Raw genomic sequence first — 24186 nt, 5'->3', positions numbered from 1 at the left:
CTCCCTAAGGTCTCTTGCACCTTGATGCCCATTTGATGCCCATCCACACCTCCCGAATCTGTTTCCAGCTTTTTAAGCCTTGATTGCCACTTATCCTTGGATTTTCCATTCAAATAAAGTAAGTGCCAATGAAGAGAAGCAGCTACTGAAACGAGTATCTGAGTATCTCCCAGTCTTAAAGTCAGGAGAGATGCCCGCAATCATTTGACGCAGAGGGTCCCTTAAGGGCACACGTTTACACATCCTCTATGGACCTTGATCTCCAGGCCCCAGACTGGGGAAGAACTTACACAGAAGTCACATTTCCTAGAGAAAAGCAGGGAACCGAGGAAGGTGACGGCTTGTCAGCTCCACTCAGGATGAACAGACAAGAGGGACCGAGTTATCAATTACCATCTGAAAAGGGAACTGGGAAATACTGCTCAAGAATGAGGCTGCATAACCTCTGTGACACTTTTTAAGCTCTGCAATTGCCCAGTGTTTGCTTATTTTTACTATCCATTGCTTCCTTCCTCACTGTGACTGTACAAAGTTGAAGACGTCTTAAAATCAGACAGTAAAAGCCTGCCATCTCCTGTTAAGAGTCGCAGACGCAGTGGAACATTAAGTGCTTCCCAGCGCCACCTGGTGGTCGGCTTCACTCAGTTTTCATGCCTGTTGGAAGTAAATCCATGAAATGCAAATACCGTAGTGGATCCTCATTGGCCAGCTATCACGAGACACATGACCTATTATTGTTAACCATCTTGTGTTACTGTGCAATGGAGCGCTGGGACTCATTCCTCCCAACTGCAACTTTGTCCTTGCTGACTAACCTCTCCTCATCAGCCATCCACCCCTGCGCTCCCCAGCCTCTGGCAACCACCATTCTACTCTCCACTTTTAAGGTCAATGAACGACGGTTTAGGTATGTGACAAGGAAAATTCACAAAACAGCAGTTAGATTTTTGACTCTGTGGGAGATAAAATACAAGTCACACACCTACACATGCACGTGTTCACAGGAGTGCTACATGCAGATGACTGTCACCTGCTGCATGTGCACTGTGCCACTGAATCCTAACACCTCTAGGCAGACAGTGACAAAGAGTTTAAAGGTTTAAGAAGTTAAGGAATTTGCACAAAGTCACACAGCTAATGAATGATAAGGAGTCATGAACATGGAAAAATTAAAGGTCCATAGTGGTGGAGCAGGGCCTGATCGCAGGAAGGTCCAAAGACCCTCCCATTTCCTGCGTCCTTTGTAAACAGTCTTCTGATTAAACTCCCCTTGGAAATTTGGTCAAACCATGACACCTCACCCTCAATCCTACTCCCACGAGGGTGAGGCTCCCATGAAGCTCTTGCACCAGTCACATGTCTTTTCGTTTTGGGACGCCTGCAGCGAAGTCCTCTCTTGAGGCCAAGCTAGAAGGTTCCTACATGCCCCTGAACATCTGGAAGGCTGGGCAGGGAGGTGGATGAGAAACTGAGGAACAAGGCAATGGCAATGATACTGGTCGTAGCAACAATGCATTCTTGCTGGGACATATCCTGGGCCAGACACTGTCTCCACAACCGGGAGGTGCTGCAGTTCCTCCATTGAGTGGACAAGGACACTGAGGGCTGGGAGGTGAGGCAGTCTGCTCAGAATCACAGAGCTAGAAAGGCACAGCTTTTATCTGCAGAACCCACATATCTGACTCAGCTGGCCTGCCTGTGATAAAGTGAAAATGGGAAGTGATGTGGAGGGTACTGTCCCCAAATAGTCCCCTTCAGCCACTGGGCAACACCTCCATATCTTCCCTGATATGAGGAGGAAATAAGAGGCTCGTATGGAGGCTGATGTGGGGAACGCAGGAAGTGGGAAGAGACCATGGAGCAGACATCAATTTCCTTCTGGCTTAACTCATTTTGAATAGCAGCCAAGGGCCTATGAGTTGAGAAGTTATATCCCTGGAGATTCATGTGAATCCCAGGGTACAGGAGCTAGGCCAGATTCGCTGAGCAGACAGCAAGGCCAGGGATCACAGCGTCTGGACCACACGAAGTCCATTAAACCATACCCTCTACCAACGCCTGGGCATGAACATCATGCTCTGCAGGGCCTCCTTCTGATACATGAATCTAAACAGGCTGAATGAGCAGATGTGAGGAAGTGAACTGTGTTTCATATCCGCTATGGGGGTTCCCCAGGTATAATCTGACTTATCAGAAGACCATATTAAAAACTAGTATTTAGGAATTAACCAGCTACTTGGGAGGCTGAGGCAGGAGGATCACTTAAGCCCAGGAGGCGGAGGTTGCAGTGAGCCGAGATCACTTGACTATACTCCAGCCTGGGAGACATAGTGAGACTGTCTCCAAAAAAAAAAATTCAGATTTTTAAGGAAGAAAAAAGCCTCTTTATTGAACTCTGACAGTGTCCCAGACTTATCCCATTTCACTTCCCAATGGGGGAAGGGAAGGACTCTGCTTTAGAATAACCTGGGGGTCATTGGCAGGGCAGAGAAGGAAGTGAAGGTGACATGGGCTGGCCTGGGGCACAATTGGTGGAGCTGGGCAATGGGGCAGAGACACATTACACTGTTTCCTCAGCTCTGCAGATGGCTTCAATAATTCCATAAGATAAAGTTTTCTTAAAATGTGAAGGCAAATTTCATTGATCAATCATCAGTGTCTTTTTTCAGAGTAGAGGCCACACAGGCTGTCTTGGAGAAACCCCATTGCCTTCACTTAGAACACACTCAATTCTCCAGATTTGTCAGAGAAGGCAGCTCTTGCAGCCCCCATGACTGTGTGGCTCCCATCCCAGGCACAGCTGCCCTGGCGCTGTGATGACAGAGAAGGGTCAACATCACCAATGGCGTTGGTGCATCTGGGCTGAGCAGAAACAAGGAATGGGAAGCTATCCTCAGTATTCTATGTGGAAAGGATAGTCTTTGTGATTTTTAGTTCTGAAAAACAGAAAAACAAATCAAAAATAGAAACGACGAGTGATTATTTTTTAAGAGAAACATTTAAAATGATATAGTTAATACGCTTTTAAACTCCCCAGTGCGTGAAATTAGCTTCATTCAGTGGCCCATCTTCAAACAGGAAAAGAATTACAGTGAGAAGGTTTAATTAATTTAAAATGTGTATGATAAATACCTATTCAGACACCAATCATCCAATCTGTACATTCTTCCCTCTATTTTTAAAAGAAGGAGTCATATTTACATGGGGAATGTGGCCAGTCGGAGATTCCTGTCTAGGCTGAGGATGTGATCCATATCGTGCTGTGTTAACTCAAAATCAAACACCTGGAACCAAAACACAACGTTTGTAGAACACTTAACTTTAATTCACATTTCATGGAGCGCATGTTGCCTACATGGCACTGTGCTAGGCCTGTTAATTTTAATTCACATTTCATGGAGCGCATGTTACCTACATGGCACTGTGCTAGACCTGTTAACTTTAATTCACATTTCATGGAGCGCGTGTTGCCTACATGGCACTGTGCTAGGCCTGTTAATTTTAATTCACATTTCATGGAGCGCGTGTTGCCTACATGGCACTGTGCTAGGCCTGTTAATTTTAATTCACATTTCATGGAGCGCATGTTACCTACATGGCACTGTGCTAGGCCTGTTAATTTTAATTCACATTTCATGGAGCGCATGTTGCCTACATGGCACTGTGACTGTGCTAGGCCTGCAAGGGACACACGGATGTGGAACAAACACTTCATCAGACACTTGGAACTTCCCTGAGTCGCAGCCTGGATTCCCCAAACGCCGTTTGATCATGTGACTGGTGCTGGCTTGGCCTTGGCTACATTTAGGAAGCCTTGGAAAGATGGAAATATACACTGCACTCATCTTAGTGGAATAAAGGACACGTGGGAAGAGTTAAAAGGTATGGCAGCTGGGTGCGGTGGCTCACTCCAATCCCAGCACTTGGAGGCCAAGATGGGCGGATCACAAGGTCAGGAGTTGGAGACCAGCCTGGCCAATATGGTGAAACTCCATCTCTACTGAAAATAAAAAAATGAGCCGGATGATGTGGCGTGTGTCTCTAGTCCCAGCTACTCAGGAGGCTGCGGCAGGAGAACCGCTTGAACCCAGGAGGTGGAGGTTGCAGTGAGCCGAGATCACACCACCACTGCACTCTAGCTTGGATGACAGAGTGAAACTCTATCTCAAAAAAAAAAAAAGGCACAGAATTTTTCCCACTGACTCTGCTACCCCTCAAAAACCCAACAAAACCGTTTGTTCCACACACCTGCCAACTAAGGACCCACTTGGCCCTGGGACTATGAACTCTAACAATATCATATCACAGAGTAAGTTTTCTGAGTGATCCATTTTTCTTCCTTGAAAACAGTATTCTTTTCTGCCCGTCCCTCCCCTTTTGTTGTCCCCACACACTGAGGAATAGGACCCATGGCTACAGCATCAGTGCCCACCCAGGCCTGGCAGAGTGGCTGTCTTGCAGTAGGAGGAGGCGTGCACTGAGTGATTCCAATGCAAGGACCTGGAGTACCCCAGCCTCTCCCCCACAAGAGCCTCCCCCTCCTGAGGCCAGGAGAAAATAGCCTCAGCGTGTCATCTGGAGGGAGTGGGGAGTGCTGGGGCTGGGGTAGGGGGATTCTTGGGTTTAAAGGAAATCGTGAGCAGTTCTAGAAGAGACCCTATAAAGGGCAGGCAGCCTTGTAGCAGCAGTTCTGAGAGGCACTGGGGCCACAGGAGGCCGGCCGGGGCAGCACCCTGCACTGGGAGCCCTGTGCCTGCGCCACTGGGTGTCTTTCTTCTCCCCGGCTCCCACCACCTCCTGACAGCATGAGCACTTCCTCCAGCCCCTCCTAACCCACTTCTGCTCTCTGTGCTCAGCCCTTAGCTTTGCTTTGTCACTTCTGCTTTGGCCCTCAGGTCTCATGTCAGCCTGGTCCTGTCTCACTGCCTGGGGATGGCATTTCCCCTCAGTGTGTAACAGACCTAATAGAGGAATGGGAGCATCTCAGCTGGGTCTGAGGTCCCTGTTTCACATTCACTGCCACTAGGCCATGGGGATCCCATCCCAGGCATTGAGAGCCACGAGGGCAGAACTGGGGCAGATGCGGCCCCCTGCCACCTGCTGAGTTGCTCACTCAGTGGCTCCTCCCATGGGAGGGTCAGATAATCATCCCCAGCCTATGTCCTCCCAGGGGCAATCCTAGCTGCCCTGCAGGGCACAGAGGGCACCTTAGACCAGGCCCCCATGTGGAACAGATGCCAGTCAGTCAGCAATGCTCAATTCTAACCACTACAAGAGACCTGCAGCCTCATTCCAAGAGGCCTGTCAATAGCCATTGGAGAGAACTGAGTTTACAGCTCAGCCAAATCCATACTTTTCAGGTTTAAGGTTGGCTGGTCACCCAGAGCTGCTCTGGGCTATTCAAAGAGCAGGATGCCTGAGAAAGAAGAGAAGTGCATGCGGGGAGCAGGTGAACTGGACAAGGGCCCAGCAGGAAGAGCGCTGTGGACACCCTGAGGAGCCTGCCCATCCCCTGGTCCTCCCATGGTGGGTGGCCTGTCTCTCCTGTCAATGGCAGGGCTATGCCCACTGACAGCCAGCTTGGCATGCACAGTGAGACTGAGGGCACAGGCACTGCTACAGATAGGTCAGTCAATAAACCCCGGTGGCAATGCTTGCTTGGCACAACCAAACAGAGCCCTGAGGATGCAGTAGTGCCTCGTGGAGTTCATGGGCAGCTCGGACACCCAGAGGGAGCACACTCCTGGGCACATGCTGTCTATGGAAATGCAGCTGTGCAGCTGGCCCCAAGCTCACACACACCTGTGCCGACATGATCAATGGCTGTGGGCTGCCACCAATGCCTGTCATTGCCTGTGAGATCATTACGGGTGACATCCGTGACTGGGGTTGACTGGCAGCTAAGAGCATCAGGTACTTCCATACGCCAGGCACTATGCCATCCCTTCACTATATCATTACATTTCACCCTCACAGTGATCCTATCAGAGGGTGCTCTAATGATGAAACGAAGGCTTAGAGAGGTTATGCAGCAGTTAAATTGTGAGTGGGCCTGTGGGAATCCCAAGTCCATGACCCTGACTGGGTTATAGACTATGTCGTCAGGGTTGAAACCACACATAGTTCCTTCACATAGCTCCAAAAACAGATTTCACACACCAGTCTTCACTCCTGCCTCTCGGAAGTCACTAGACAGGAGTCAGGACCAGAGCCTTCCCACACAACTCAAAGCAGTGCCCTCAGGCCACGTGGGCACACCTCCACGCGACAAAAGGTGGCACCTTGTCCACCAACTGCCTCCCCTTTCTCCTGAGCACACGCTTAGGAGACACCCAGCCTCCCCTGCGGGCCAGCGCAGCCATGTGACTGATGCACATGCTCAAACCTTGCCCATACAAATCTTCCCAATGAGATGCTCTTCCCTCCTTCCTCATCTTGGGCTGGATGGAGAAGACACCAACACCCTAGGGGAGAGAGGGCCCTAAGATGGAAGGAGCCTGGGTCCTTGGATCGCTGAGTGAAAGGTCAACCACCAACACCCGCAGTGCAGAGGCAGAGGCCCCTGCTGCATCAAGCCCCGCAATCCTGAGGCTGTGTGCTACAGCAGTCATCCCTTCCCATCTAACACATGATCTGAAACCCTCTAAATAAAAGAAGGAAAACACCTACCTGGATATTCTCTTTAATGTGACTTGGGGTGATAGATCCAGGGATCACTACCACATTCCTCTGGATTTGAAATCGGATCAAGATCTGCAAGGAAACAAAAAGTCTACTATCACACAAAGGGAAATCCCACATAGTCTAAGTTATTTGCTAACACCGTGAGTTTTATGGTGCAGTAAGAGTCCAAGAGTCAATGACAGCAGTTACTGTTACTGGCATTTACTGAGCAGCTCTGTCAATATGTTGGTAATGACAGCCATCAGCCCAAGCAAGAGGTCAACAGAATCTGCTTAATGAGAATTCCTTAACATGCGCCCAGCCCCCCCACTAGACGTTAGAACAAAGAAGACTAGACTAAATAACTTTTCTGTTCCATCTCATACTAACCATGCATGCAGGTGGTGGGGCAGAGGGAGGCCTGGAAGCTCCTCCTCTGAGTCTAGACAGGCTTGGAGACAAGAGTACATGGCTTGAGTGACTGGGAATGTGGCTGCAGACCAACTTCTGCTCAACGCTGGGAGGGTCTAATGAGACATAGACTCACCTGGGTGAGCCAATCCCTTCCTGGGACCTGCCAAGCCCCAGGACTCCGCAAGGATGTGAAGCCGTCAGAGAACCCCACCTGGCTCGGAACAGCCCTCCCTCAGTACCTGAGCAGGAGACTTGCTGTGTTCCTTTGCAATCCTCTGGATCACAGGGTCATCTATCAGGTCAACCCCTTCACTAGAGAGACACAGCACAGGGGGGTGAGCCAGGAGATCCAACATGGATGTCCCTTTCTTTAGAAAGAAGAAATCTTTGTCCAAAATGAAAGATTTATTTTCTGATCTTGACACATGCTGACCATAGGAAATTTTTAAATGCAGAAAAGCACATCACCCCACATTTCTAGTCTGGAGATAACCACTGCTAACACTTCGGTGAACAGGGCTACATAACATCACTTTTCATGTGTATTTTGTGCTTTTCCTCAAGAACCAGGTGGCCATGTCAGCACACGCAGCCAGTGGGCTCTCAAGCTTTGACGCCCCCTAACTCTCAGGGCTCTCTGACTTCTCAGCTTCTACTGTACGCCCTGGCACAGCGCTGCAAATCGGTATTTGTTGATGATGATACTTTCAGAAAAGTTCACCCAAAATACCACTAAAAAGTGAATACTGTGAACATGTGGAACCTTTAAAAGTGGTTTTGAAGATGATCACAGAGTCTCTATGCATCCTCTGTTCAGGCTCGGGTGGGCCCTGAGAACTCTAAGGATTCATTTTTTCAACAAGTGTGTACTGAGCCATCACCGTGTTTCAGGCATTGTGCTATTATTATCCTCAAGGTCTCCTGAAGGAACCAGAGTGCACAGTGGCCCGCCCCAGTCAGTCTGAGAGCTCCCTGACTCACTCCATCAGAGGACCCTCTACCCCAAAGCTCAGCTATGGAACAGACCCAGCCTTCTAGGGACTTTCTAGCTGGTACCAAGTTCAAACACACATGCCCCACTTCACAAGGAAAACACACAGGTGATAAAAGTCAAGTAATTTCAGCCTTTTGGGCGTTCCCAATGTTTCCCAGGTGCTGAGCTAGGAGCTGGGAAGAGAAGAATAAATAAGATACCTGCACGCTGGTTGCTTTGACTAGTGGAAGAGACTGAGAAGAAAATCACAAGACAATGTGACAGGGGCTGTGTAAGAAACATAAAGGAGGGGTCAGGAGGGCCCCCTGGAGGAGATGATGCTGGACTGGACTGAACCTTAAATTAGAAACTGGAGTTTGCCAGATTAAAAAAAAAAAGATTTGTGGGTAAAGAGAACTATATTTGCAAAGGCACAGAGGTGAGAAAACATGTTCTATCCAAGGACCCCATAACAGCTTCATGTGGCTGAAGCCCAGGATGTTCACAGGGACAGGGACGAATGAGGCCAGAGGCGGGCAGAGGTCAGGCTGGCTGCATCTCACAGGCCACACCAAGACCTGAATAATTTTTCCCAGGAAAGTGATACGATCACAGGAAAGGAAAGAGACAGCTCCTTTCAGCTTCCTCTGGGAGCAATGGGTTGGAATAGAGTGGGCCAGGGAGGGAGCCAAGGGGCTCCTCTAAGGACCTCGGGAATTCTACTTAACTAAGGCAGTGACAGTGATGGCAGAAATGAAATCATGACACAAAGTCCAACTTCTCCTGGCAGAATAATCAACAGACTTTGGTGCTGGATTGGACTAGGGATGTGGGGACGGATGATTTCCAAGCTTCTGGTTAAGGTGGCTGAATGGCTGGAGGTCCCTTAGCTGATCGAGGGAGCACAGAACAGCTGCAGGGCCTGGGTAAGGATGACAGCAGGCTGCGCCTCATCCAACCACGGAGAGACCTGGGGAGTATCCTTGTCAGGAGGTCAGAAGGGGACTGACGCCCTGGTGGGGAACTCAGCAAAGAGGTCACTCCAGGCTGGTTTATGTCCCTGAAGAGGTCCTGCCCCTCCCAGGGTAGTCCACTCACAGCCACTCCCTGGCTTCCAATAATAAGCCATGTCTTCAACCCCAGGCTTGAGAGGTGTGGACAGCCCCCTGTGGTCCCATTCCTCCACACCCTGTCAAAATCTCCGTTAAATCCTCCCTCAATCATCCCAAGGAAATGAGAAGGTGGCACCTACTTCCCAGTCGGACTCTGACTAACACACCATTGATGTATCCTTACCACGAGCCACCAAGAGGACGGTAAGCAGTCACGGACACACCTCTGGATTGGCAAAAACTGATCAGATTCTTCTGAGTAAGATATGGGTGGCACTCAATCTATAACAGAATCACAGCTTACATAAAATTCAGACCACTGGTGTTCAAGAAAAGCTCTACAAGAGAAGACCTGCGTCAAAGTCTTGGCTGTCACTGAGTAGCCATGGGGGCCAGCTCCAGGCATAAGTGTTTCTTTTGTGAGGAGGCTGGACAGAGCAATCTCCAAGAGGCCAGCGGCTATCATGGTCTCTGAGTCCATGGCCTTGGGGACGCCTACATCATCTGAATGTTCCAATACCACCTGCTCTGTGGGGCCTTCCCGGAGCACTCAGGTGAAGACTATAACACTCCATAGCTCCCATCTCCCCAGGCCTTTATTTTCCTCTACAGCACCTATCACTATCACTTTTACTATTTGCTTATTGTCTTTCTGTGGTCACCAAGATCTAAGCCTCATGAAGATAGAGATTTTTGTTTGAATTTGTTTTGTTCACAGATGTCTCGCCAACACTAAGAACAACGTAGACACGTAGGAGTGCTAAAAATACATCCACTGAGTGAATGAATCAAATTGAGGAACTACATGTGACAAACACCTGCTACCGGTGACTTGAATGATCATTTTAAGAAGCTAGAGAGCAGGATCACTGTCTCTTGCACATTCTCCAAACTCTCATATATAATTCCAGGTTATAGGGATATTTAAAATAAATATTTAGTGTAAATTACAGAGAACTATGAATAGAGCTTTTGCTCTCAGGAACATGCCACACTCATCAAGATCAGCCTCTTTGGAAAGCCTCCAAGAGATGCCAGCCCTTCTGGAGCCTTCTGAATCCTGTGTTCCTGGGTGTCCATCATCCTATCAGAAAACAGACCCTCCACTCCACCTTGTCTACTCAGACTATGCCATAATCATGCCCAGGTATTTAAAGTGCTGAACAACTAAAAATACGGACACAAAACGGAAGCTACTATCCGTATAAACATATATAAAAACTTACGTACACAGGATTGTATACAAGGCAAAGTTAAACTACATTAGAAGCTGGGTCAGAAGCCAGGTTGCTCTTCACGGTGGCGGCCACAACAGGACCCAGGGGAGCTACTGAACGGCTGAGGGCCTTTTCCTTGTTCTGGGTGCTGAATACTTGAGTTTGTTCACTTGCAAAAATTCATCAAGTTATGTATGCCTTTTATGATTCGCACACTTTTGTGCATCTATTCTGTATAGAACTTTTTTAAAAAGCGTTATTTATTTTAAAAAATAGAACGTGATGCTCTATTCCTAATAGTCCCAAACTGGAAACTGTCCAAGTACTCATTAACAGCAGAATGGATAACTCAATTGTGGTTAATTCACAAAACAGAATACCACAAGAAGTAAGACAGCACTATCTACAATCACATGCATACAAACACAGCGCTGTGTGAAAGAGGCGAGCACAGAGGGGTTTATGCCACATCATTACTTTATCTGTGTAAAGTTCTGAAGTGAATCCCAGCTGCTGGGAATGGGAACGATGCTGTGCTCGGCAGGGGTTACAGGGGCACTGGATGTGCTGTTTACCGAGCTGGATGCTGGTCCCAGAGCTATGCTCAGTTTATGAGAATGTATACAGTTCCATTTTCACATGTGCACTTCTACTCTTCAATAAAAAGCTTAAGTACCGTATAAATGATCTTTGAACATACAAAGCTAGTCTAGAAAATACAGTAGTTCTTTCCCCACAAGTCTTTTCTCTGCATTAAAAAACGAAGTGCCTGCGTCAGCTTCAGCAGCCTGTGAGCCTGGCGTGAAGCCATCTGGTCATCCACTCTTTCTTGCTGCAGGCTGCAGGCTGGGAAGAGACGGAGGGGAGGTCCATGCTCCCGAATGAGGGTGAGGCCCCTGCCAGGACCCTAACCACTTCTGAGCACACCTGGTGACCTGCCTGTACCGCACATGGAGGGCCAAGTGCCAGCTCATGCCCTGCCTGCCAACAGTACCACCTACCCAGACGCACCTTCAAGAAAGCCACTTGGCTAGCTGCTGCCTTTAGTCACCATTCTGAGTGCTGCCAGAGGAAAATAGGCCTGTTTTGTGCTTCACCCATCCTCCCATTTCCAGAAGAGCCCTATAGAAGTGGCAGCTGGGGGACCAGCCACACAGGTTAAACTCTCTGATGCTTCCATCGGCTTACCTGGTTGGTTACTGGCTTGAACCTCAACCCAGGCTTATTCAAAAGCCTCTCAAGTTGCTCATGGTTGAAGTTTGACACTCCAATGTTCTTCACCAGCCCGGTGATCACCAGGTCCTCCATGGCCTATAACAGAACAATGACTCCACTGGGTGTGAAGCTTCTGTCTACTGCACTGACAATCTATGTCCCTCAGCAGTTCTGTATGGTATTCTAAAACTGGTTGCGCCCAATATTTTTATAATATTTTACTTGAAGCTTCAAAAGCATTTCTGCACTCAAGGTCTGATTCCAGTCCCATCTTTCCTGGCTAGGGGATGCTGGGCAAGTTCCATGGCCTCACTTGGCCCCAGTTTTCTCAGCTTCAGGACAGGGCGACACTACCTGTGCCACGGGGATGTTTAGGGGTTATGTGGAATCACAGAATGCGTCATCTAAGGCTGGCGTCCAGCACTCGACACGTGTGAGCTCTTCTTGTTCCTATTCCTCCTGATGTCTGGCCAGCATGTCTGCTGCGGATTTTATTTGTTCACCTTTCTTTCCACTGAGACATTGACCTTCTTAAGCACACAGATGCATCGTCATTCTCCTATTCCACCTTCTCCACTTACTATTTTAAGGAACTTTTGGGCAGAGCAACCTAAAGCTCTGAGCTGGTTACTGACCAGCAAGCCAGGCTGCCCCTGAGCTTCAGGAAGAGCATGGCTTCGTGCCAGGGTCCGTAGTCAGCAGCAAGTCCTGAGTGACCAATGGGCCAACACGCAGCAGTCCGTTACTGCCTCAACTCTGCAACAATCACCGGAACCTCGCTGGTGCTACATGAGCACCCTAGAGTTTAACCCAGATCTTTTAGGACATAAAACAGTGTGACAGAAAGGGTTGAGGCCCATGGGCCTTGGTCCTGACATTGCAGATACCTTAGGGCAGTCTTTGTCTTCTACTGATCGGGGGAGCCTAGCCTGGGACTCCTCCCTGTTCGAGGGTTCCCTCTGGCCTCCTTCCTGGAGAGCTTCACCCAGCAAGCTCTGTCCTAACCTCAGCTTGCTTAAGCTTAAGCTTACTTTCTTCTTGGGCCTCAAATGTGACGTCCCATCCCACATGCTGGTTAGCAAGACCATAAGACCACACGTGCTCTGTCAGCCATGCTGGAGCCCAAGTCTGAGACCCACGCCAGCCTGTGGGTCAACTTCCAGGAACCACCATCTCCTTAATTTCCTGCTCAAGACTTTACTGCAAGCCCCTGCAGTAAAGGGCTGTTTTTGGTCTCAACTCTGGAAATGGGCTGACACTTGGTAACCTTCCCCAACACTGGTCTCACCTCCCCAGCCTGAGCTTCCATGCTGCCAACTTCATCACTCTGAAATGCTTGAGAGAAAAAGAAACTTAAAACATTAACAGTGGTAACTGCTGGGTACCGGGAAAATAAATTTTTTGATGTGAGTTTAATACGGAAGAACTCTCCTGCATTTTCTGAAAGAAATACGATTTTTTAATCAAAAAATAAATATTTGAGAAAAAACGTGAGGTCTATAATGAGCTACCCCTTAAATAATGTATCAAGAGGGCTGCACTACACCAAACCAAAGGTAACAAGAAAGTCACTGAGGTCTCTGAGTTCTTCGGGTATTGGTTCCTTGTTTGTTCTGCAAACCCCACATCTCAGGTAGACAACCTTGATGTCTTTGAACACAAGTAGCTCGGGGCTCACTGCATCCTGGGTGGAGACCCACACAGGATGAGGCTGCCTGGTGGTATGGCTCAGCTCACCTCCCATGTGTCCAGGAAGTCCGTGTCACCAGGGATGACCATGTCGCTCTCGTCCAGAGGCAAGTCGTGCACTCCAGGATGTGAGAGGCAAAAGGAAAGTTCACTGCAGCTCATGATCCATTCTGGATGAGGAGGCTGTGAAGGAGGACAGTTGAGATGTGTGAAAAACACAAACAAACAAACATGTGTCAGGAGACCTGCATCCAAGCCACGGCCCTGTCACTAAGCAACCCCAGCCTGGCCATGTGACCAGGCCCAGTCTTCACCTTTCTAAGAAAAGACCAATGGCTGATGGACTGGATGGCTGGCAAAGCCTCTGCCAGCCTGATGTTCACTGTCCATCTCTCACGAGATAGGAAAGGAAGACCCCGCATCCTCACTGATGCAAGGCTGTCCTCTCCCATCGCCTCCAGAAAACAGTTCACTAATTTCGGGTAAAGAATGCATGAGGAATGCATTTTCTTCATGTCTTATAGGGCCCAGTCAACCCTCTCCTACCTCCACTGTTAGGGTCTTGTCTTCTTTTCTTAGAATCCCCATGATGATGACAGGTGAGGAATGAGTATACAAAGGTACACAGCAGGTAGGGGCAGAGAGAGACACCTTGAAAGGGCGAGAACCTAAAGTCACCCTTCAGAGCAGCACTGATGTACAGTCCAGTTACCTCCCTCATGCACTCCACATGGCGTGTTAAGGGTGAATGTCATATTTAATGACACCTAATCACACTCCTAAGCAACAGTGGAAGAATGTCACATGTTCCAGCCTGGTCCACATGCAAGAGGCATTTTCCATGATGAGCTGAAGTAATGAACAGTCTCGCTTTAAAGCCACATCCCCTGTTGACATTTATCCAAGCCTCCACAAAATTGCAGCCCGGGACTCATACTCGGACTCTGATCTAATTGTCCAGCATCACACAAGGCCTAGCAGTTCCTACTGGCCAGAAGACAAGCTGACGATGCTGCATTATCCTCCTCTGTAATTTGCTGGGTGATCTGAGACCTCTTCCTTTTCTACCACCCAGAAATCCAAAGACAGGAATCTGCTAAAAGATGAGGGCAAGCAAAGTGTAACAAATGTCTGACCTGAGCATATACTTCTGGGCTTCAATAATCTAACTTAAACCTTCAACGTTCTGTGTCTTAGTTTTATCATCTCTCCAAAAGGGATGTTAATAGTGTCAACTTTGTAGAACTGTCATGAGAATTAAATGAATTAATATGTGTAAAGCACCTAAAATAGTTCTGGGTACATAATTAAAACAATGCTGGCTGGCATTGAGTGTAATATAGCTATAGCCATTGTTTTAATTATGATTTTCTGCATGCAGCGAATTTCAAAGACATGGACATCACTCTGGTTTTGCCCTCTGGCTATTTGCCCTCTGGCTATCTTCCACTCTTAGTCAGTGTGACTAATGGACAGCTGCCCACATCATTTATGGAAACTAGATACAAAGCCTTAGTTAAGTAAAGCTGTGCAAGGAATGAAGTGTTTTTTGTTATTTTACTCTAAAACAGTAGCCAACAGTGTGGCAGCATCAAGAGAACTTCTCACAGGTTGGCATGTAAAAGACTCCTGAGCAGCAGGCACCCATTCCATTGTAGGAAGAACATCCCTGGAAGGACTTCTCTATTTCACAGGTGTCAGCTGTGTGACCAGGCCCTTGTCCAGGCAGGCTGTCATCACAGCCCGGGGCAAATGTGCAGGGACATCCTGGCCAGGACCTGTGTGAGACAGAAGCAGGTTGCCTAGAGTAGGGAAGCCGCACGGCTAGACTAGGGTAGCTTAGTGGCAGAGCCATGGCTCAGATGCGTGCTCCAGAAACACTGTGAAGCAATTAAGAGAATAAAATCAAGTGGAAAAGTCAACTACCATCATAACCCACCAGACCCTGCTGCAGGTGAACAAGCAATTATCTCTCATATTGCAAAACAGCATTTACTCTCCAAAGAGAACAGAACCTGCAAGCACAGACAAGGCCTAGGAATTCACTGGGAACTTTCTCTGAGCAGCAGTATTTCCTCATCTGATCGCTGCTTTCACCTAAAAACCTAAGGGAAGAAAACCTGCTGCTCTCTTGGCTTGGAAAAAAAGTGACTGGCTTAAACGACAGACCTGTGGGGGCCTCAGAGGTCAAGCCAAGCCTCTCCTTAACTGAGGCCCAGAGATATCAAGAGGACTGCCCAAATGCCACAGCTAGCATGTGGCAGGTGAGGCCTGGGAACCCTGGCCCTGATTGCTGGTACATGCTCTCCCCACCGCAAGACAGGGTGTAACCACGGGGAGGAAGGTCCTGCAAACCGCAGCATGAACTACCTACTGAATGGTACCTTGAAACCCATGGGCCAGTGTATGAGGTAGAGGTCCAAATAGTTCAGCTTCAAGGCCTTTAGACTCCTTCTGCATGCTGTTTTCACTAAGGACTTCTTGTGGCAGGTGCACCACAGCTACAAAGGAAAGGGTACCAGTGTCACACATGCCCACCCAGAGCCAGCATGGCACCCGTTCTATAGCCCCACAAAGCTACTGTCTTGGACCCAAAATAGCCGAGTTGAGATGACCACAAATACAACATGGCAGGTTCTGACGGGAGGACAGGGACATTATCCTCAGAAGAGTTCCAGGACACCTGCAGGGAGAGGCTCCAAAGCTGAACTCCTTCTGCCTGACTCCTCCTCAAGGGAAGCTCAGGAATCCAAGAAATATTTGATGGTTATTTGGATCCCTTGGGACCAAAAACAAAAACAAAAGTGAAATTCCTGCAGGCAGAAAAGACATGATGAAAAATCAGAAGTCTCTATCTTGTGTTTCTCACTTACACAGACTCCGCATTAAGGGTTCTCTGTTCCTAAGGCACTGTAACCATGTGGGTTAGCCTATAGGTGAGTTAACTCACACTGCCTTACTTCTTTTAGCTATTTCCTTCCACAATCCCATTAAGCAGAAAAACTTGTGATTTTCCCCTCATTATACTTTTATTGACTGTGACATAAGCTAACCTGAAGGCTCTGTCACAGCAAGGAAAAAACAAAAATGATAAGTTAAATGAAAGTAAAAGAAAGGGCAATCAAATAAATGGAAACAAACGAGCATAGTATCTTCAGAAAAATAAAAAAATGAACGCTGGAAGTAAATGTATTCCACTGTTAATCACAGTTGTCTCTATGTGGTGTGTATATGTGTGATTTATTTATTTCAAATTACATTTCTATAACTTTTCCAAATTTCCAAAATAATGAACATATTTCCACGCTGACTATGATCCACACAGAAGCAACTTGCTCCACATTGCAGGGCGAGCCTCAGAAATCTCCAGTTGCTCACTTCCCTACCTGGACTATTCAGAAGATATTCTCGCCGCTTGGCCAAACACACACCAAGGCTGCTCTCTTACCACCCTCTGCTCTAGCGCAGATAGCAATGGTGACTGAAGAACATTAACTTCCATAAAGTAAAACAGAAGGCAATTCAACTATAGAAACAACATTGAATCCTGAGGTATGAAATTTTAGCTGGGAAGTTACTCAGGAAATTCTCAAATCCAAAGTCTCATTTTATAAATAATGAAGCTGTGAGCCTGAGTCATGAAATCCCTAATACTCATGGTCTTAACATTCCGCTTCCAAATCAAAAGCAAAGGAATTCTTGAATTCTCCACTATCGTAGTCCACTCTGCGTCTTCCACAGGGCCTGCCTACCAACTACCCTCCACATCCATTTCCTCTTCTCCCTCCTTCACCCACTGTGCCAGTGCAGGCCTTCACCATCTTCCACCTGCACTGCTGTTAATGTCTCCTACCTGGCCTCCTGCCTCTGCCTCAAATGCAAGCTCCTTTCACCTACTAAAATATCCTATACACAACACAAGTTGCACTCACATATGATACAAGCTGCCCTACTTAAAAACCAAACAGGGCTCCTGTCTCTAGGAAAAAGCACAGCTACTGACAGGGCACAGCTGAACTTCCATGGCCCAGCCCATCCACTACTCAGCCTCACTTCTCGTTACTCCTGCAACCTGACATCATGTGGTCCAGAGAGACCAAGTGATTTGGTTTGGCTGTGTCTCCAGCCAAATCTCATCTTGAATTGTAGCTCCCATAATCCCTACCTGTCATAGGAGGCACCCACTGGGAGGTAACTGAATCATGGGGGCAGGTTTTTCCTGTGCTGTTCTGGTGATAGTGAATAAGTCTCATGAGACCTGATGGTATAAAGGGCAGTTCCCCTGTACACGTTCTCTTGTCTGCCACCATGTAAGACGTGCCTTTGTTCCTCTTTCGCCTTTTGTCATGATTGTGAGGCCTCCCCAGCCAAGTGAAACTGTGAGTCCATTAAACCTCTTTTTCTTTATAAACTACCCAGTCCCAGGTATGTTCTAACAGCAGCGTGAGAATGGACTAATGCACCAAGCTTCTTACAAATCCCTGCACCTGCCATGCTGCTTCCTGCCTTATGCCTGTGCTCAAGCTGCTCCCTCCACACCCAGAGTTTCTCCTTCAGCAGACGTGCGGTAGAATTTGGAATCTGCATTTAACAATCACCCCAGTGATTCTGAATTTAGGAATCGCTGTGTAAACAGACTTCACGAGGGCTAGGACTTTGTCCTACTCACCAGTGTAGCCAAAGTGCCCTTACTAAATCAATTTTGATAATGTATTGTTAATTGGGGGTATCTGTGTACTACTACCTGAATGACCAAGTAAATAATATGAAACCAACCTGCACACAATATAATTCAGCATGCTCATGAAGCTGTGAATATTCTTGTTTATTCTGATTCAAGTATGAAACAAAGTCATCAACTCCCATAAAGAAAGTAGAAAGCCCTCCCGAGATGTAGCATTACCCAAGCTCTGCCAGCCTTGCACAGAGAAGCCCTACCTTACTGGCAATGAACAGATCCTCCCGTCTTATGGCTCCTTCCTTGATCTTGTAACGGATCCCTGCTCCAACCTCCTTCTCGTTGTGGTAAAAGTAAGCACAGTTGAAGTGCCGGTACCCTGCGTCAATGGCTACTTTCACTGCCTCAGTCACTTTCCCCGGAGAAGCCTGCAAAACCAACAAAACAAAGTGTCTTCCCACAGTCAGAGGAACCCAACACAAATCTCCCCTTTCACCCAAGCACGTGGACCACATAATACATACAAAATTAAGTCACTAATTTGGTACTAGTATAATCAGTCTAAAAACAGGTAATGTCAGAGTTATGAAGTAATTTATGAATAATCTAAGTTCCAATTCCTTTACATATTTTGGGAAAAAAAACTATAGGTTATTTTTAGTGTCTGCAGAAAACTGAGCTACATGGTGTGCTTTCTGAATGATCAAAGCAATAAAAAAGTGTAGAATGAATAATAACTGAGATGCAAAGAGGCTTAAGGTTCATCCTGTACACTCAGATACCACAGCGTCCAATAATAAAGGTTGAGGTGTAGACTCACAGGAAGGTATCCATACAAAAAGAAGCATATAACAAAACCCAAATGAATGTATGATGCTATAAGCCATAAGGTAGTTCAGAAAAGAGAAGAGTCACTCTAAATGAAGCTCAGGCAAGGGAAGGAACTAGAACTAGGGAAGACCATGGGGGTGGGCGGGCTTGCAATCACATTAAACTGAAGACTGACAAGGGCTTTATAGTTCACAAAGCACTTTCTCATTGGAGCTTCACAGTAATCCTAGGAGTTAAAGCAGCATAATTATCTTCATTTTAAGCAACAGATTCAGAGTGGTTGAAAGCTAATGAACCAAGTATCCATCTTAAGTTAGAAAAAGAACCCAAGAAATTGAATGGAAAGATAAAAATATGATTAAGAATAACATCAATAAAATAGAAACAAAGATGTAACAGAGAAGATCAACAAAACCAGATGTCAGTTCTTGGAAAAACTTCAGTAAAATAAACAGACTTCTGGTCAGGTTGATGAAGAGGCCAACTTTTCAAAAAACTGACATGAATAGAAAGTAAAACATGCAGATCAAATGGACTTAAAAGAAAATATTACCAATAACGATGTCAATAATTTGGAAAAATGATATAAAATGGGAAAATTCCTAGAAAAATTTAACTCAAGAATAAAGGTTGAATAGTTACATAATTATTAGAGAAAGGAAGTAATTTGAAAAAAAGAGAAAACCACCAAAGTTTCATAAAATGTTCAAGAAATCATCTCAGTTTAACACAAACTTGCAAACAACAGAAAAAGACGGACTTATTTCAACTCATTCTACAAAACCAGCATAACCTTGAAATCAAAATCAGACAAAAATATTAAAAGTTACACATTCATCTTATTCGTGAATACCGTCGCAAAATTCCTAAGTAAAATAAAAGCAAATTGGATGCAACAATATTTATGAAAAGATAACATACCATACCCATGTTGAGTGTATCTCAGACATTTAAGGATGGTTTCTTATTAGAAAATCTGTAATTCATCAATATTAACAGATTAAAATACAAAAACAAAAGTCATCTCAATCAATATTTGTTAAGATTCAATACCAGTTTAGATTCAAAATCTAAACTCCCAGTAAGTTGGGGAAAAAAATTAATCTGACAGAGTATCAATATTAAAAAAAAAACCCATGCTACATCCTTTAAAATCAGGTACAAAACAAGAACAGCCACTGCGCTGGAGGTGCTTTCCAGAAGCACCTAAACAACTAAGAAGAAGCAATTTTAAGCTTAAAGACTGGAAAAAAAGGAAACTACCATTATTTGCTGATGATATGATCATTTGTGTAGGAAATTCAAACAAATGTAAGGCAAATTAACAGAAATAATAGTACAGTTTAGTAAAGTGGCTGGAAGTGTAATGAATATAGCAGGTGAAACAAGTAAAAAACGTAATTTCAGAGAAATATAATTTCCAGTAGTATAACACACTATCAAGAACCCAAGAATAATTCCAACAAAAGACATATATTCTCCTCAGGAAAAACTATACAACCATATGAAAATATGTTAGAAATGAATCATATTTAGGACAATTTATTAACAGAGAAGAATATAATGCTTGTAGAAAAGTTAGATTTAATATTACAAAGATGTCAATTATCTCCAAGTTGGTCGACGGATTTAATGTAGTTCCAATCAAAACCCAAATAAAGTTTTCCACGGAAACTTATAAGCTAGTTCTAAAACCTACAGTGGAGAGTAAGGTGCCAAAATAAAAAGCCAGGACCCAGGTACACGCATCTGTCAAAACTCATCAAATTGTACACTGTAAATCTACAAGAGCAGAGAGTGGTGACCTGCCCTACTAGGTATGAGGGCTTATCAAGGAACTGTAGTAATTAAGACAGCGCCGATCAGGCACACAGATGGATCAAATGGCCCCTAATAATGAAGAGCCCAGGCTGAGGTCTCCAGACATCTCACGGCTCCCCTTGCTCTCTTGTGCTTCAGTCATGATCTTGAGAACACTCCCTAACTAGCCGCATGAGGAGAGGAGGTGTGTGGAGCCAAGTAGGGTAGCCCCAACCATCCCAACTGAGACCAGCCAACTCCCAAGTGAAGGAGCCCATCTAAGGTCCACAGAGCTGCTCTCCTGACCTCCCATGCAGGAGGTACACACTTGCTGCTGTACACCACCAAGGTCTGGTGTTTGGCCATTGATGCAGCATTTCTGGGGCAACAGATAACTGATAGATCGGTGATGTTCATTCACTATTAAAAACAGCCAAGTAAAAATAAGCCTTTGCATAGACCAGTGATGAGTGATTGTAATTAATCCAATTTGATGCACCTGTAGTCCAAGAAAGAAATAGAATATTTTGACCGCTTAAGCACAGTTTTCACTAATTTTTCCTTATCCTGTGTGCACAGAAGTCTGGACTCCTGCACCAAATTGTTGCATAAGTAAAGGGAAGCAAGAGACTCAACGGTTTAATCCATCAAGTGCTTCCTGAATGAATGGCTGCCAGATGCACGTCCTTTACTAGATGCTGAGAACCAATATGAACAGAATGACACTCCTAGCCTCTAAGAGTTGGTAAGCAGGTAGGAGAAATAATTTAAATAATATTTTCATGAGCAGAACTTGAACATTCTGACTCCTCAGTAACTAACTTCCTATGTGACTTCTTATAGCTTTTATCAACAATGAAGTTTAGCTTTAAAAAAAAAAAATGAAATTTTAAACGCTTTTTAGTGCTGTCTCAAATCACTGGCAGGAATTGAGTTCAAAGTAGAGAAAGGTCATAGAATAGAATGGTGGTTATAAGAGGCTGGGGCTGGGGGAGGTGAGGAAGGAGGGAATGGAGAGTTGCTCATCAAACGGTACAAAGTTTCAAACACACAGGAGACACAGCTTTTAAGACTTACTGCACACTAGGATGCCAACGGTCAACAATAATTTACTACACGTGTATTTCAAAATAAGACATTTCAAACATCTCACCACAAACAATAATAGCTGACAGAAGTGATGGATATGTTAATTAGCTTGATTTAACCACGCTGCAATTGTACACACGTCTCAAAACATTGCAGTGCCCCCCATAAATGCACAGAGCGATAATATGTCCTTTTTCTCAGGCATCAGGGCGGGCTACTTCTAAACAGGGAGGAACATGAGGTCCCAAAGTTTCCTTTAAAGCCTAATCAGCAATTCCAATTTTCCTTTTTTTTTTTTTTTCCCAGCAAGGTCTGGCTCTGTGCCCCAGGCTGGAGTACAGTGGCGCCATCAAAGCTCACTGCAGCCTCGACTTCCTGGGCTCCAGTGATCCTCCCACCTCAGCCTCCTGAGTAGCTGGGACCACAGCCGCGCACCCCGCCAAGCCCAGTTGATTTGTTCATTTTTGGTAGACACAGGGTTTCGCCATGTTGACCTGGCTGGTCTTGAACTCCTGAGCTCAGGCGATCCTACCGCCTCGGCCTCCCAAAGTGCTGGGATTCCAAGCCCGCACCCCGCGCCGGGCCCCAACTTTTCTTTCTCTCATGACTGGAGAGGAGGCTTCGAGGTTCCCTGCTCAGGCTGAGTCCAGCGCCGCCAAGGCCTCCACTCTGCATCCCCGCTCCAGCTCTGAGTGACTACAGGGGCTCGGCCTCTCCACCGAGCAGCTCCGCCCAACACCGCGGCTGCAGCCCCCGAGTCTGAGGCGTGGCTGCCGCAGTCCCCGCTTGCGCGGAGAGCGCCTCCGCGGGCATCACCGACTCGGTTTTAGGAAAGGCCGGGCCGGGCCGCGTGTGGGCGGTGGGCGGTGGGCGATGGGCGGGCGCCGGCCAGGCGGAGAGGAGGCCGCCGCACTTCTCCCCGGCCCCGGCCTGGGCCCTGTCGGGCGCCCCCAAGTCCCGCGCTCCCCTAGGTTCGGCGCGCCTCCCTGCCGCGTCCGCGTCACCTTCCAGCAGCTGAGGCCCACGGCGGGGATATCTCCCATGGCCGCCGCCGCCGCCCGCCGCCCCGCCGGCCCGCACGCGACTACCCACAGACGCCGCGCCAGTTACCGCCGCGCTGGCGACGGGCGGCTGCGATTGGCTGGAAGCGCCTGGTGGCGGTTGACAGTCCGACAATGGTTGGAAGCGTGAACGCTGGGCTTCCTGACTGGCTGCTGCTGTTGCGCGGCCGGCACTCTGACTGGCTGGTTTTATCAAGGACGGGCATCCTGATTGGCTGGAGCCGCAGAGCCAGCGGGAGTCTCAAATGGCTGGAAGCGCCGCGCTCTGGACATCCTGATTGGCTGGCGGCATGCACGACGGAGTTTTCGATTGGCTTGCAGAGCCACGCAGGCGCGGGGAAGGTTTTCCAATTGGCTGGCATTGCCGCTCACGTAGGCGTGACGTCCTGGTTGCCTTCTCCCTCGCACAGAGTGCACACGCGACTGAGGGTAGGGCAGAGGTGCCAGGCTGATGGGCAGAGAGTCCTCACCGTTCCAGGGCGTCTCCATGGCTGGGCCATCCTAGGGCAAGCTCTAGGGTCAGGGTGCAGAGTCCTGCGTCCCCTGAGCCACAGGGCGGGCGGGAGTGGGGCCCCACCCCCTTGTACCAAGGATGGCCATTCTCAGGTGCCCTGAGGCCCCCAGCCTGGGAGAAGCGTGCCTGGCTTTGGTTCCCCGTCAGGGACCCACCGTGCCCTTGGAAAAGGCCTTCCACTCTCTGGGGTCCTTCCTGGCCCAGAGCAGCTGGGCTTGCAGGACAGCGGGGGTCCTGGGTGGTGCAGGGGAGGCCGAACCCTGCATGTGGAGTGGGGTGTCCGTGCTTGCAGCCTCGGGCTCCCATTTGGAAGTGGATGGAGTGGACTGGACACCCCCATTATGAGTGGCCTGCGTTCCTGCGGGGCCAGTGGAGGGAAAGAGGGGTCAAGAGAACCTTCCGACACCCCTCTCATCTCTCCTGGAGTTTACAGCTCCCCTTCATTGCCCCCCTCAGCCCTGAGAGTCTTACTGCCTTGAGGACACCCACACCCAGGTGAGGGCTTTGTTTCTGGGTTCCTCGCCTGGGTCTGCAGTTCCAGTGCTGGCCATCAGGGGAGGCGGTGTCCATTCTGCTCAGTGCGGCAGCTGCAGCCAGAGAAACTCCCAGGGTCCCCCTGCCTCCCACCCAACTTGCATCTCCTGTGAGTAGCATCCATCCCCACAATGTGAGCTCCTCACAGGTGGGAAGGGGGCTCTTGCATACTCTCATTTATTCATTCAGAAACTGTGCCTGGAGCACTCACCTGTGCAAGGGGCAAGTTAGACCAGGGTGCAGTGCTGAAAATGACCTGCATGGGCCCTGCCCTCAGGAGCTCACCGTTTGGAGGAATGGATGGACAGAGCGTAAAAGCAAATGCATGAGAAAAAAAAAGAGCAGGTGCTATAGTAAAATAAAGCAGGTGCTTGTGGTGGGAGGCGGAAGGGACAG

At 47.6% G+C, this 24186-nt stretch overlaps 1 protein-coding gene across 4 annotated transcripts; it reads right to left on the bottom strand.

The window, feature by feature from the left end:
* Positions 1-2361: 2361 nt before the first annotated feature.
* AKR1E2 (aldo-keto reductase family 1 member E2) lies at positions 2362-22868 on the bottom strand. 4 transcript variants are annotated; one of them, XR_003121104.1, is made up of 10 exons: positions 22686-22868; positions 18222-18389; positions 15668-15784; positions 13332-13466; positions 11568-11690; positions 9347-9444; positions 7317-7389; positions 6670-6753; positions 3133-3284; positions 2362-2936 (listed from the first exon to the last, which is right to left on the bottom strand). XR_003121104.1 is itself a non-coding variant. In XM_025396246.1 (10 exons), the coding sequence occupies exons 1-10, from the start codon at positions 22722-22724 to the stop codon at positions 2894-2896; spliced, it is 963 nt and encodes a 320-aa protein (XP_025252031.1). In that variant the 5' UTR covers positions 22725-22868; the 3' UTR covers positions 2362-2893. The 4 variants fall into 4 exon arrangements, 3 of the variants coding, with proteins under 3 accessions (XP_025252031.1, XP_025252032.1, XP_025252033.1); XM_025396246.1 differs by having other exon boundaries at positions 3202-3284; XM_025396247.1 differs by lacking the exons at positions 7317-7389; positions 9347-9444 and having other exon boundaries at positions 3202-3284.
* Between the last annotated feature and the right edge of the window lie 1318 nt (positions 22869-24186).

Source organism: Theropithecus gelada, chromosome 9, assembly GCF_003255815.1.
Source record: "Theropithecus gelada isolate Dixy chromosome 9, Tgel_1.0, whole genome shotgun sequence".
NCBI lineage: Eukaryota > Metazoa > Chordata > Mammalia > Primates > Cercopithecidae > Theropithecus > Theropithecus gelada.
Note: the sequence above shows the minus strand (reverse complement) of the source record. Positions and strands in the feature narration are given on the sequence as shown.

Coding starts and splice junctions, on each gene's coding strand:
- AKR1E2 (XM_025396246.1), bottom strand. CDS start 22,724: ATGGGAGATATCCCCGCCGTGGGCCTCAGCTGCTGGAAG. Junction 18,390..22,685: donor TGGGCCTCAGCTGCTGGAAG/GTGACGCGGACG, acceptor TTGGTTTTGCAG/GCTTCTCCGGGGAAAGTGAC. Junction 9,445..11,567: donor TCAAGCCAGTAACCAACCAG/GTAAGCCGATGG, acceptor ATTCTGTTATAG/ATTGAGTGCCACCCATATCT.